The sequence below is a fragment of the Salvia hispanica genome, chromosome 6 (genome assembly GCF_023119035.1).
Source record: "Salvia hispanica cultivar TCC Black 2014 chromosome 6, UniMelb_Shisp_WGS_1.0, whole genome shotgun sequence".
Taxonomy (NCBI): Eukaryota; Viridiplantae; Streptophyta; class Magnoliopsida; order Lamiales; family Lamiaceae; genus Salvia; species Salvia hispanica.
The window spans coordinates 41,809,105-41,821,323 of NC_062970.1; the positions used below are offsets into that span (position 1 = coordinate 41,809,105).

The 12,219-nt window shown below is 35.4% G+C and overlaps 2 protein-coding genes across 2 annotated transcripts; both read right to left on the reverse strand.

The window, feature by feature from the left end:
• Positions 1 to 208: 208 nt before the first annotated feature.
• Positions 209 to 6,648, reverse strand: LOC125194452. Its single transcript, XM_048092678.1, has 15 exons — positions 6,226 to 6,648; positions 4,998 to 5,150; positions 4,782 to 4,898; positions 4,573 to 4,657; positions 4,317 to 4,425; positions 4,145 to 4,212; positions 3,942 to 4,067; positions 2,944 to 3,875; positions 2,651 to 2,851; positions 2,502 to 2,562; positions 1,508 to 1,621; positions 1,160 to 1,273; positions 986 to 1,075; positions 739 to 819; positions 209 to 623 (listed from the first exon to the last, which is right to left on the reverse strand). The coding sequence occupies exons 1-14, from the start codon at positions 6,348 to 6,350 to the stop codon at positions 793 to 795; spliced, it is 2,322 nt and encodes a 773-aa protein (XP_047948635.1). The 5' UTR covers positions 6,351 to 6,648; the 3' UTR covers positions 209 to 623; positions 739 to 792.
• A 3,180-nt stretch (positions 6,649 to 9,828) lies between these two features.
• On the reverse strand, positions 9,829 to 10,857 carry LOC125196501. The gene is made up of 2 exons (XM_048095034.1): positions 10,359 to 10,857; positions 9,829 to 10,293 (listed from the first exon to the last, which is right to left on the reverse strand). The coding sequence occupies exons 1-2, from the start codon at positions 10,723 to 10,725 to the stop codon at positions 10,043 to 10,045; spliced, it is 618 nt and encodes a 205-aa protein (XP_047950991.1). The 5' UTR covers positions 10,726 to 10,857; the 3' UTR covers positions 9,829 to 10,042.
• Between the last annotated feature and the right edge of the window lie 1,362 nt (positions 10,858 to 12,219).

Below are 12,219 nucleotides of genomic sequence, written 5' to 3' on the forward strand. Positions count from 1 at the left end.
CATATTATCATCACACTAATATTGAAGAATAATAGTAAAACTGTATTATCATATATTTAGATTTTTGGTTTAGACATCATTTTGAGTTTTTCATAAAAAAGTAGTCAATTTTTATTATTGATCAAAACTTTCATGGGAGGAAGTATAATTTTGTAGTTAAAGCATGTGGTGTTTGATAAAAGAAAGTATAAGTGAATCAATCACCAAATAGTTGTAAAACAAGTTTTACATTCATGAGAAACCACAATGTTAATATACAACAAGGGAATAAAATTAGTCCCCTCTGAATAATCAATCAAGAAATTCTGCAGAATTGCCCAACAAAATCACACTCTAAGAAGCTAAATTTGGTACCACAAACAAACTTTAGGTAGTTGTCTCTGTACACAAGAGTGTAGAGTCGGCCACAACCTTTCTCTTTCTACTGTCTACCATACCTCCCTCTTTACGAAATTATCAATTGCACATAATTTAACTCCACGCGGTTGTTAGATTCGAAACCAACCTGCCACTAACAGGAGATGCCGTTAAGCCTGCTGGAACAAATCGAGATTCGAGGTGTTTTTCCTCGTGATAATCATGTGCTTCATATGAGCCCTTCCATTCTTGCAAGATGGCATCACCTGAGCAATAAAGCACGTTATTCTCATAGAAAATTGAGTTAACATCATATACTCAACTAGCACTCGGTTACTTCCATTTCTCAGCTACATATTGAAGAAGAGAGGTAGAACTAACCATGTGATCGACTTCTGAGGTGGTGCATAATGTAACTGCCTTGAGAATTAACAGTCAACCTTCCAATGCAAAAGTTGGAACCTTCAATCAAAAAAACATACATTGATATGATACAAGCAATTGAAGAGGAAAATATGATTTAGGAATGAACAACTTAACAACCATTGAGTGATTCACCTAATGGATTGCCAAAATCATAATTGCATCTATATATGATTACAAATTAGTGTGTGAAAGCATTATATACCTCTACCATGTTATTATCATCAGGAACGCGGGATTCCTTGGAACTGAAGCTGTCCGAACCATCACATTGAAGGATCCTCAGCTTTCCTTCCTGTCACGTTCAAAAGAAAACAATAGTTAAAGTAAAAACTTATCACAAACTTGAAAAACATATGAGATAGTTTCCTTTTTTTACCTTGGTTCCGTATACCAGCCCACCTCCAACTAAAGGGTGAAAACAAGCTACATTGACCTCATCTTCTGCACTTGGAAGAACTCGCACAAGTTCCATATCAGAAACTCTGTAGATCTGTAAGATAGCCGAAGATCTAAGAGATGAGGTAATCAAAATAATTACACTGAATTGTATGGGCCTCATGTTCTTAGGCAGGGTTTAGCAAGTAAATCTTGAGATGCACATAGTTTCAAATTCAGAATTAATTTGTACAGCAAAACAAACAGGAACAGATAAACAGCCGGTGCAAAACATGTGAAACCTGATAGAGCACAAGCACATCAGATAGTAATTTACGAAGCAGCTTACCTCCAGAATAGTGTAAATGGGTACTGTTGTATCTCCATCAATGACAACACTTTTAAGAAGTGAACTATGGCGCCGGCCATAAGCAAGTAAAAGATGCTCAGAGGTTGGAGAAAACTGCAAGCTCGGAAAAAGGACATAACACATCAGAATCTCCATGATCATTCAGATTATTATAAATTTGACCAAGCAACAAAGATTTCAATACACCAGTGAATCAGATAAATGATTTTATGTCCAGCCAAAAATGCATTTACAAACAACTTGATCGAGAGAAGCACACAGCCATAACTGAAAGCAAGATAACAGAACATCTTGCCCCTGTTTAAAACCTGGCCCAAGAGACAACAAAGATAGGATATAGTACTCCCTCCGTTCGTTAATAGAGGTGCTTCTTTTCGGCACGGAGATTAAGGATAGTGTGTTAAGTGGATAGTGAATAAAGTAAGAGAGAGGGTTACTTTTTGCCAAAAATAGTTGGAACTTCCCAAAATAGAAAAATTACTCAATTAACATGGAACGGAGGGAGTACGTTGAACTTCTGGCAACTAAAGCCATTATCCTACCAGTGTCAAACCCAGCTTCTCCTACATTATTTTATTTAGCAACAGACTAGATCTCGTAAGTGTATGAAAGTAACAACTAACACCAAATAATAAACCTACAGAGAAGAAGACCATCAAAAGAAAATGATTAGGAATGATATCTAGAAGCCTAGAACAAAGATCACATATGCACTATCTCACCAACCTACTTAGAATAGATTGATGCATACATATTCTAACATGATATATAACTGCATAATGTCGGCAGAATCTGCACCCATTATTAGCAGTATCATAAGCAATGCTACTTATCAACTTTAATTGAAACTTCAAACTTCATAAAATCACTTGAAAGCAATAGATGTTCAAAATAGAATAAAAGATGGTTTCACAACAATTCTCTTCTACACATCAAGTTTGTTCTTCCAAATAAATCTCACAATACAACTAACCTGTATTGATGTCAAACAGTGAGCAGCTCTGATAGCCCGAGAGGCCAGAACAAACCCAAATCTATACGAAACAGAATCATCATCACTTTATGAAATTATTTGACTTGAATGATTATGTAATATTGCAGCAAGAGTATAAGAAGACTCACGTGGACTCTTCTAAGGAATATATCCTTAGCTCATACATAACCCGCTGAGCTGAAATTGGATGTCTAGTAGGCGATGTTGAGGTACCGGTAACATCATGAATTTGGCTATGAAACCCTGGATCAGCATCTGTTGTTGGTAAAACACATGCTACACAGACTGCCAAAAACCTTCCACAAGGTGAAAAATGAGCACCCATTTCACTGCAAAAATATATTTCATGTAAGCATTTCAAAGTTGGATCAATCCGTTGATTTCAAAGCTAATAATGAGGTGACATAAGAAACAGCCATACCTACAAAGTACAGCATGAGGAATTGTTAATCGACAGCGGTCTGAATCAAGAGGTGCACATGGATATTTCACATTATGAGACCATATTCTTAGCTTTACGGTACAAGGCAACTCAGCAGCTGCTGCTGCAGCCAGTGATGTGGCTACCTCAGACTGGATTTGGTTCATGAAAGGTTGTGAATTGCTCTGCTCGGGGCGGCTATTGTTAAAAGCAGCGGCATCTCCTGATCTGGCTGTTGGTATTGCATGGGTGCGTGAAGAATGGTGCCGCGAGCCAGATCTTCCAGGAACCCTTAAATTTCCAGCGGTATTAGGAATTACTGGAGGAACCACTGTTGATAGGTCCCCTATACTATGGGAAGGCAAACCTTCATTACTGCCTCCATTTTGTGAGTGAACAGCACGTTGGCCAGCTTGGCTTTGACCAATCAGCCACCCCTGCAAGAATGGCAGCTCCCAATTTGTTGTGTCACCAAATTGGAAAAATTGATTGTTTCTTGCTTCAGCTGGCATATCTGTGTCCATCGCATCCATTGCATGCTCAGAACCAGCATTACCAGTTTCCCTTGTTGAAGAATTATTTAGCCACTCATCTTGTGCAGTGGCACTACTAGATTCTATGGGAGACAATACCAGCTCATATTGTCCAGATGGAGTTGAATATGTGAGCAATCGTACAGAGGCAGAACTATCCACCCTTTGTTGTGAAGCATTAGAACTCATGTCAACATCACTTTGTTGTGAGGTCCCATCACCTATGCTGACTGAGGGCCATATTAAAAATGGTACAGACATGACAGGAACATCACTTCCTGAATTTGAACGATAATTTGAATGTGCATCTGCCAAATATATGGTAGGAGGAGGGTAGTGCAAGTAGCCACGCGAAGTTGCAGGGGTCATGGAAGGGTCTGACGAGTCAAGATCATTGACCTGGAAAACTTAGCATCATAAACTGATCACTGAGAATAGATTTACTAACAGCACCAGAACCAATACCTCAGCAGTTAGAAGAAATGGTGCAGCGTGTGGGTGGAAATGTACAGCACGGAGCGAACGACGAGTCTTTAATATAATTGTTGGAGAGGAAGCCTCCCCTCCCTTGTTGTAATGCCACATGTAGAGCTGCCACATAGCAAAAGTTAAAAGGCATATAGTTGCACAAAATCTGAATCAAAGGTGCCACAATCAAGGTTCCTAACCTTGTGACCAGAAGCAACGGCCAAAATTTCCCCTTTAGCATGGAACGCAATCGAAGCTATTGGACGATCTGCAAGAAGGGTATTTCAGCAAGTAATTTGATAGGATTAAGATGATGTCTGAACAGAAACAGAAAATGAATAGTCTAAACTCAGGAAAGTTTTCCAAAATTACAAAAATCACGCGATCCTATGCACTCGGCAGTTTTGGCATCCCATAATCGAACTTCATGGTCCAGACTTCCACTAGCAAGAATGTCAGGATAAAGTGGATGAAACCTAACCTGCAGGAAATTCATAACCTTAGTAATTTACTTCTCTCGCGCCCACTTCTCTAATCACGTTTCTTCAGTAATTACATGTCCAGACGTTTCCAGTTATCACAAATGAATCAGATTACAAAAAAAATGGCGATAAGAAAACAGGCTTACCACCCAAGGAGTCCTCCGATGACCACTCAACACTTTTAAGCATTTTCCAGTCTGACAATTGATTATTTTCACCGTATGATCTCCACTGTGACCATGAAAGATTGTTTTTTTTTATTATCCAACTGAGATTTCGTATATCACAACATATCATGTACTATATATATATATATATGAGAGAGAGAGAGAGAGAGAGAGAGAAAGAGAGTAACTGTGTTGATGCAAGTGTCTTTCCATCAGGACTGAAGGCTGCAGCAATTGTTGACCTAGGTGGAGGCTGCAGGGGACAATACTTGGCTGATATATGCAGCAATGACCCTGACTCTACCCTATGTCCAAATAAAGATTGACTTTAAACAATCAACAATGGTTCACAGTTGATTTGATACCAGCTATAGTCCATAATAAAACAGATAAACCACAGATACCATGAACGAAGTTCTTGTCTTGCGTCTATGGCAGATTCAAATCTAGTTCTGCAAGAGTCAGCACAGGTACTGGAATCCTGGCCCCAAAATCTTCTGGCTGAATGCTTGGTTTGAGGAGATACCTCTCTCCGAGCTAACAATTGGAATACATTACTGCATGTGGAAGAAAAAATAGAGAATGAACATGATAACAGAAGACATCTGGATAGAAAAGAGTTCCTTAGGTTCCCAATGACCCAAAGTAGGTCGTAGTACAGTCAAATCCAGTAATAAGCTAGATGCAACACAACGGAAGCTGACAGCCATAAAAGTCTTAAAACCAGCTTAAAACTTTCTTAGTAAAAATTTTGATAATAATTAATAAGTCATCCAACCCAGGTAACTTTAGCAAAAAAGCCAAATTTACCAACTCGCTGAATTGTTATTCAAGAATAAGAGCATAGGTGCAGGTTAAAATAGTTATAATCCCTAAAAACAATATCAAATGCACATTCTAGAACATATGAATCACAAAATCTCTAGAGACACAAACGAATAGAACATAAGTTATCAAATGCACATTCTAGAACATAAAAATCTCACTGAAATATAAAAATGCACACACAAACGAATAGTACACCCCTATGATCACCTAGATGTTAAAAGATCTCTCATCTCCAATGACTGCGAATCAATTACCATCAAATTTATTCATTGCATAGAATGTCTAGCACATATGACTAATTATATGACCACATTTAAGCATAGCAGACCGAAGCCTTATAGCTCAGCCCTTCTGCTATTACAATAGATATAACACATACCATAAAGAAAAACCTTATTGCTATTAAACCCCCCAAAAGGATCTGTGGTTAAACTGCCACAAAGTCATTCCAAATCTTCGAAAGGGATTGATACCAATTTTCAACTTGCGCTTAGGTATCTTTCCAAACATGATTAACAAACATAAGATAGAGGAGCTACGTTAACTAATTTTAACAGCAAATATATCAATTTAGATCTGATTTAAGCTTTCTTTCCAAAAATACAATACTACTAATTTATCTAACCGCGTCTGGATTCGCTCATTGACTTCAATTTTCTAAGACTGATTACCGAAAAAGTTATCCTAAATTTTCAGGAAATACATAAAATCATCTAGACAAATTCGAGAGAAGACTACACCAATCGAACTCCATCCGTGTAAAATAAGGCAAAATTGAGGTAAGATTGGGTTACAAAATTGAACCTTTGCCTCGGACGAGATTTCTCGGGAGTGCCCGTAGCCACAGGCGGAGGTACGAGCTGCTGGAAACTCGACGACGAAGACGCGGCAGCGGCGGAATTATCCGGCCAGATCGAAGACGACCTCATCGCAGGCAACGATTCGCAATTTGAAATCAACAATTCCGAAATCCTTCTAGATTGAAAATTCAATTACCATACTAATCCCATGCGAATCCCGATTGAACGAGGCTTACACACAGGTCTACCGATGGTAATACCGAGGAAATGCCCCTGGATTTCGGATAATTCACGGGATGCTTGGAGGAGAGGGAGATCTCAGAGGCGGGGGCAAAACGGGGAGGGAAAATTTGTTGGTGGAGGCGGAGAGCCGAGCGCGGAGGAGGAGTGCGATTTTCCGGCAAACGGAGCCAATAAATGAAATAATTCCATGTATAAAGGGGGACTGAATTTGACGGAAATACCCCCGCTAAGGGTTCTGGTAGCATCCACCCACGCGTGTTTTTGTCGCGTGAGACATTACCTCCTTTGGAAATCCCACTAATTTTCTTTGTGTTATTGTTTGTATCAAAAAAAGAAATCTATGTATATATCACTAAATTCCTACTAATTTTTGTGTGATTGTTTGTATCAAAAATAGGAATTTAAAGCACTATCCATCACATCGAAATTAGAATTTTTAATTTTAAAATGTAGTATTATTGATAATAATGATCAAATTTTTTCCATACGAACAAGTATAACTATAAGTTTTCTCTAATAGTGATTTATATCTCAAATTTTTGGGATATTCAAAAAAATATCTAAATTTAGATTTCATTAAATACCTTACGCTTTAGCGTTCTCTATTAAATATCGCGCAATGCAAAATTAAATGGAAAGTCTATTCATCTAAATGAAGTGAACTTAATTAATTACATTGTAAACTTAATTAATTAGTAGGAGTACGTTGTAAACAAAGGAGTTTGGCTTAATAAATTGCTTTGCTTTTATTAACAAATTGAAGATTAAATTCACAAGTCAAATCTAATGCTGGTCATTAACTACTCTATAGTCTATAGTCTATACAATAACAATTCATAACTAAAAAATATTGAGAATTGTCCAACCAATAATTTGTTTAATTGTAAATTAATCTTGAGTTATTCAAGACAAAATATATTATTGTGAATCGCATTATTTAAAAATCAATTCACAGCTTAGTCTATTATTGGTCGTGAATTAAGATAAACTAATATGAATGACATTTTATATGTTAGTGGCTACCTGTTTTTATCTTTACTATCTTAATGTGGATATTTTAATTTATTAATCCATCCTCAAATTAGTACTAATAATTTTTATTTTACGCTTTTGAGGTGGATTTATTTTTTGTATAATCAGTGGCTGTCCCACCATATCATCATCCATGCTAATAATATAATATCTTCAGTTTGTTCCGTGATTAAATATAGGATTTTATTATGACAAAATGTATAATTCATGGAGAAGGAGAAGCATATTTCATGCTAGCAGTGAGAGACACTAGTTGACAAAAATTCACTCTTCACCAACAATTTTCATAAAAAAATAGTACTGCCATTTTTCATTCATTCAATAATAAATAACATTATAAATACCCCATAAAAAGTCCAAAGCTGCAAATTCATAAAACCTGTATATTATCTTCATCCATCAAAAAAATTCAAACAAAATGTCTTCCCAACTCCAATCAGGCAACACTCAGGTAAGATATTTGTAGGTAATAGCATTTTATTTAAAATTAAATAAGTTTCAAAGTTCTCAATCTAGTAAACTCAAAAGGGTCAAATAGCAAAAACAAAATGAGTTTTGTCAATTTTTGACAAAAGATGAAGTATTGAGTTTGTACTTAATTATCTCATGCTAAAAAAGTATAGTCAAATATATAGTAGTAGTATAATATTATTATCCACATTCTTCAATCAAATAGTGTTCAGGTGTTGTTTATTTTATGAATAAAGAATAATTTAATTTATAGGTGGTGACGCCCAATATTCAAAAATAATTTTTTTTGATAATTTTTCCATTAGTAATACCTTGTCATTAACATTGCGAATACGGTGAATCAAATCCCAACATATTAGTAAGAGAAAATGTTTAAGCAATTAATCTGGATTTCAATTTTGATGTAGGCCAAGATACATGAGTTTGAAGAATCAGCTGCAAATGCGGCCCATGATAATGCTGCTGACTTAGTACATCCGATCCATGATAGGGCCTCAGAGGCTGGTGGGCAGGCCCAGGCCCATAGGACCCAAGAAGAAGCTTCTTTTTTCGAGCAGGTCTTTTTTTCAACACTATTCAAATTTAATTTTTCCAAATCTATGGTTACCATTTTTGATATGATTTTGTATATGAATGAATTTTATTATTTATTTTTTTATGATTTATGTAGACTGGAGAGCAATTTGCTAACTTGGCTCAGGGTGCCATCGATGGGGTGAAGAACACTCTTGGTTATGGAGAAAAGAAATGAACCGAGGGTACTTTTGTCATTCCACATGTTGTTTAGGAAGTTTTTATTGTACAGTATATATCGTTTAGGTATTTGGATATTTATGTACGTACATTTTTAATTTAGAAATTTTGTATTAGTAACTAATGGTAACTTAGTGTGGTGTACTATATTATCATAATTCTTTAAATGTGATCAATAGTACTATAGTATTTAAAGTGTATATATTCAATTGTGAGAGGTAAGGGTTTGTGGTAGATATCGTTTCATTTTATGTCTCATCAGATTAAATAAAAAGGAAAATAATTTAAGTTTAGGAGACGTATACATTTGTCCTCTCTATTTTATTTATAATTTGTTTCTTTCTAAATTTATAAAGCAACCACATTTTCTTAAAAATCTATGTTTGAGACTTGAGAGCTTACATTTATTTGATTTTTGGGAACAGTCAAATTAACAAAGGCCCCACTTCCACAATATAAACCATGCTTGTATATTCCAAATCATCGGCGGATAATAGGGGCTGGTATTTAATTTCATATCCTCCTCCTGCACCAACTCAAAAGAGAAAAAAAAAGAAGCAAAATGTCGGAAACAAATCTTCATAGTCATTAACTATTAAAAATTGGAGTAGTTAGAAATTAAACCCATGAAATTTGGATTTGTGTACAATTTATCCCACAACAATTATTTTAGATAAATTTATATTTGAAATGATAATTGAGAAATCATATGTTCATGACATTACCGATGAGTTATATGATGTCGTTTATTCACAAAGAAAACGACGTTGTTTGATTGAAAAACTTCAACAATATATTACACATATATACAGTCAGATTGACTTTGTCAAAAAGTATATTACAAACTAATTTGAAATTTATAGTTTCCGACTAATTTTTAAAGCCATAAAAATGGACCAAAATTTAATCAAACTTCTTAATTTTTTCAATAATTTATCTTTTTATTCTTTAGTTAACAATATCACAATTTATGCATAATTATGCCCCTACCATTCCATCATCCCTATGTACAGGTGGGACATTTTTAACCCGAAATGATACTCCACAATCCACATAGAGTAGATTAATAGATTTTCTAATATCATGCTAAATCATGAGACAAAATCGATAACACGTTAATAAATGATCGATTTTGTCCAATCGATTCGTATAGCATAGGAAAGCACAAAACAGCCACCGATTCAATCACGTTAATCATCACATAAAAAAAAAGCAAGTAAAGACAATTGCTTGTATATTCCCCCTCTCCTTCACGCAGCAACACATGCAGAGAGCCCTAATTAATCAACCAGAAAACCCTAATCAACACTAATTAACAGCATTCACAATTCCCGAATTGTCGATCTCCTTTGATGCTTAGCCATGGCCGCCGCCGACGATCTCTTCTTATGGCTCATAATCCTCAAACTCTGCCTCAAAATATCCATCTCCCTCTCCCTCTTCACCTCCTGCCGCTCCATCGCCGCCAGCCTCGCCTCCAGAAACTCAATCCTCTCCCCCTTCGCCGCCACCTCCCGCTTCATCTCCAGCATCACATCCCCATCCCCCTCCGTCTTCCAGCACAATCTCTCCTCTGCGCATCAAAATTCATCAATCGCCGCATCCAATTTCACAAAAATTAACTCAATTCGAACTCACCTTCACGCGTTCGCCGAATCAGATCGTCGAGCTCCACTTTAATCGCGAAATACAGCTCCTTCCACTTCTCCAGCGTCTGATCTCTCCTCGCCTGCTCCTCATCGGAAATTATATGATTGTGATCATTGTTACTATGTTCTAGAACCTTCCGGAGGCTTCGAATTTCATCCTTGAGGCGCTTCCTCTCTCGCTTCCACTCAGCTTGCTTGAAGGCGAACGCCATTAATTCGCGCTCGTAAACCTCGCTCTCTCGCTCTCGGATGCACATCACCTCGTGGATCTCGCATTGGAGGAGGTGGACCTTGTTTTTGAGGCCTTCCACGACCGCGTCGCTCGGGCTCTTCTCCTTGGTTTGCAAACTCCCCATTTCTCTCTGTGGACTCTGTTTCTGCGACTGGTGTTGAATAAGAAGAAGACAGGGGAGAGTGGGGTAATGTGTATTTAATTCTTCATGTGAGGATTTTGGTTTTATGAGTGTCGTTGAGCCAATAATTGAAATTTTAGTCACGCTAATTTGTATGCATATTTGATTCAAATTTCTAAGATTTAGTTAGGAATGTTTGGTGGCAACCTATTCTGTGTTGTTAAATAATTGGGATGGACCTACAAATTTAGAATTTTAAAACAATAATCTTGATGTATTTCGTTGTGAAATTTTGATTATATTGTAGTATTAATAAATAATAATTTTGAAATTTGATGATATTATACTATATGGATCATATTCTAATGCTTATAGCACCCTAATTTAAAATCAAGACCAAATCTTCACTCTTAGATTTTAAAATAAGTGGATGAGATTAAATCTTACGAATCTCAATAAATAGTGGACAAAATATCAACAAAAGGGTAATATCGTCATTATGTTATCATATGATCATTTTCGTGAATGTTTTTTTTATATCAACATAGTGTATTACAAATATCAACAATATGACATAAGAATATCAACACTAGACAAGAAAATATCAACACATATTTATTGAGATTTTTACTAATGGTTTTATTGAGATTTTTTGATGTATTTGTTGATAATAATCTGGTTATCAACATTTACTTTAAAACTAAAATAAAAAATATCAAATTTCATCATCCGAACGTCGTCGGAACATATGCAATTGAGATCTCGTTGGAATCCTTATAAAATTATCTTTAATTTGATATATTCTTTGCGAAAAAATAATTTAAGTCGAGAGAGTTACGTAAATTTAAAGTTTTAAGATGATTTTAATGAGAGAGAATTGACATTAATATCCTCTAATTTTATTTATTAATTTTTTTAATTAAAAATATAATTCATATGACATTATTTCAACCACTAGATCTTCTAATCTAATGACTAAGATTTAGTCTTAGTTTGGAATTGCTAATTAGTTAGCAAATTGATCACTCCCCTATACTATATAATCTAGATTTTGAAAATTTTAATTTCAAAATAATAATTTTTATGTATTTCATGATTTTCATTGTGAAAATTTGATGATATTATAAGAATAATATCATCAAATTTTGTGATAGAAAAAATATTGTAATTCAAAGTTGTATATGTATAATTATTTGAGAGCAAAGGGAAGATATAAAATTATAAATGGACAGTTATGTTATTTAGAAATTTTCTAATTTTATTTCACTTAATTTTCAAATTTTTGATTTGATTAGTGTTCAGGTTATTCGATCAAGTACGTTTAAAAATAAGTGAAATAAATTTTAACAATTTCCACACATCACTAATAGAAATGGTCCGAAACGTATAACTTGTACTACTTCCTAGTCTTTCAATTTTCCAAGTCGATTCATGATCCCGCGAGGGTGAGCTAACCCCAAAAACCGGTCCTCAGTTCGGATTGCGGGCTGCAACTCG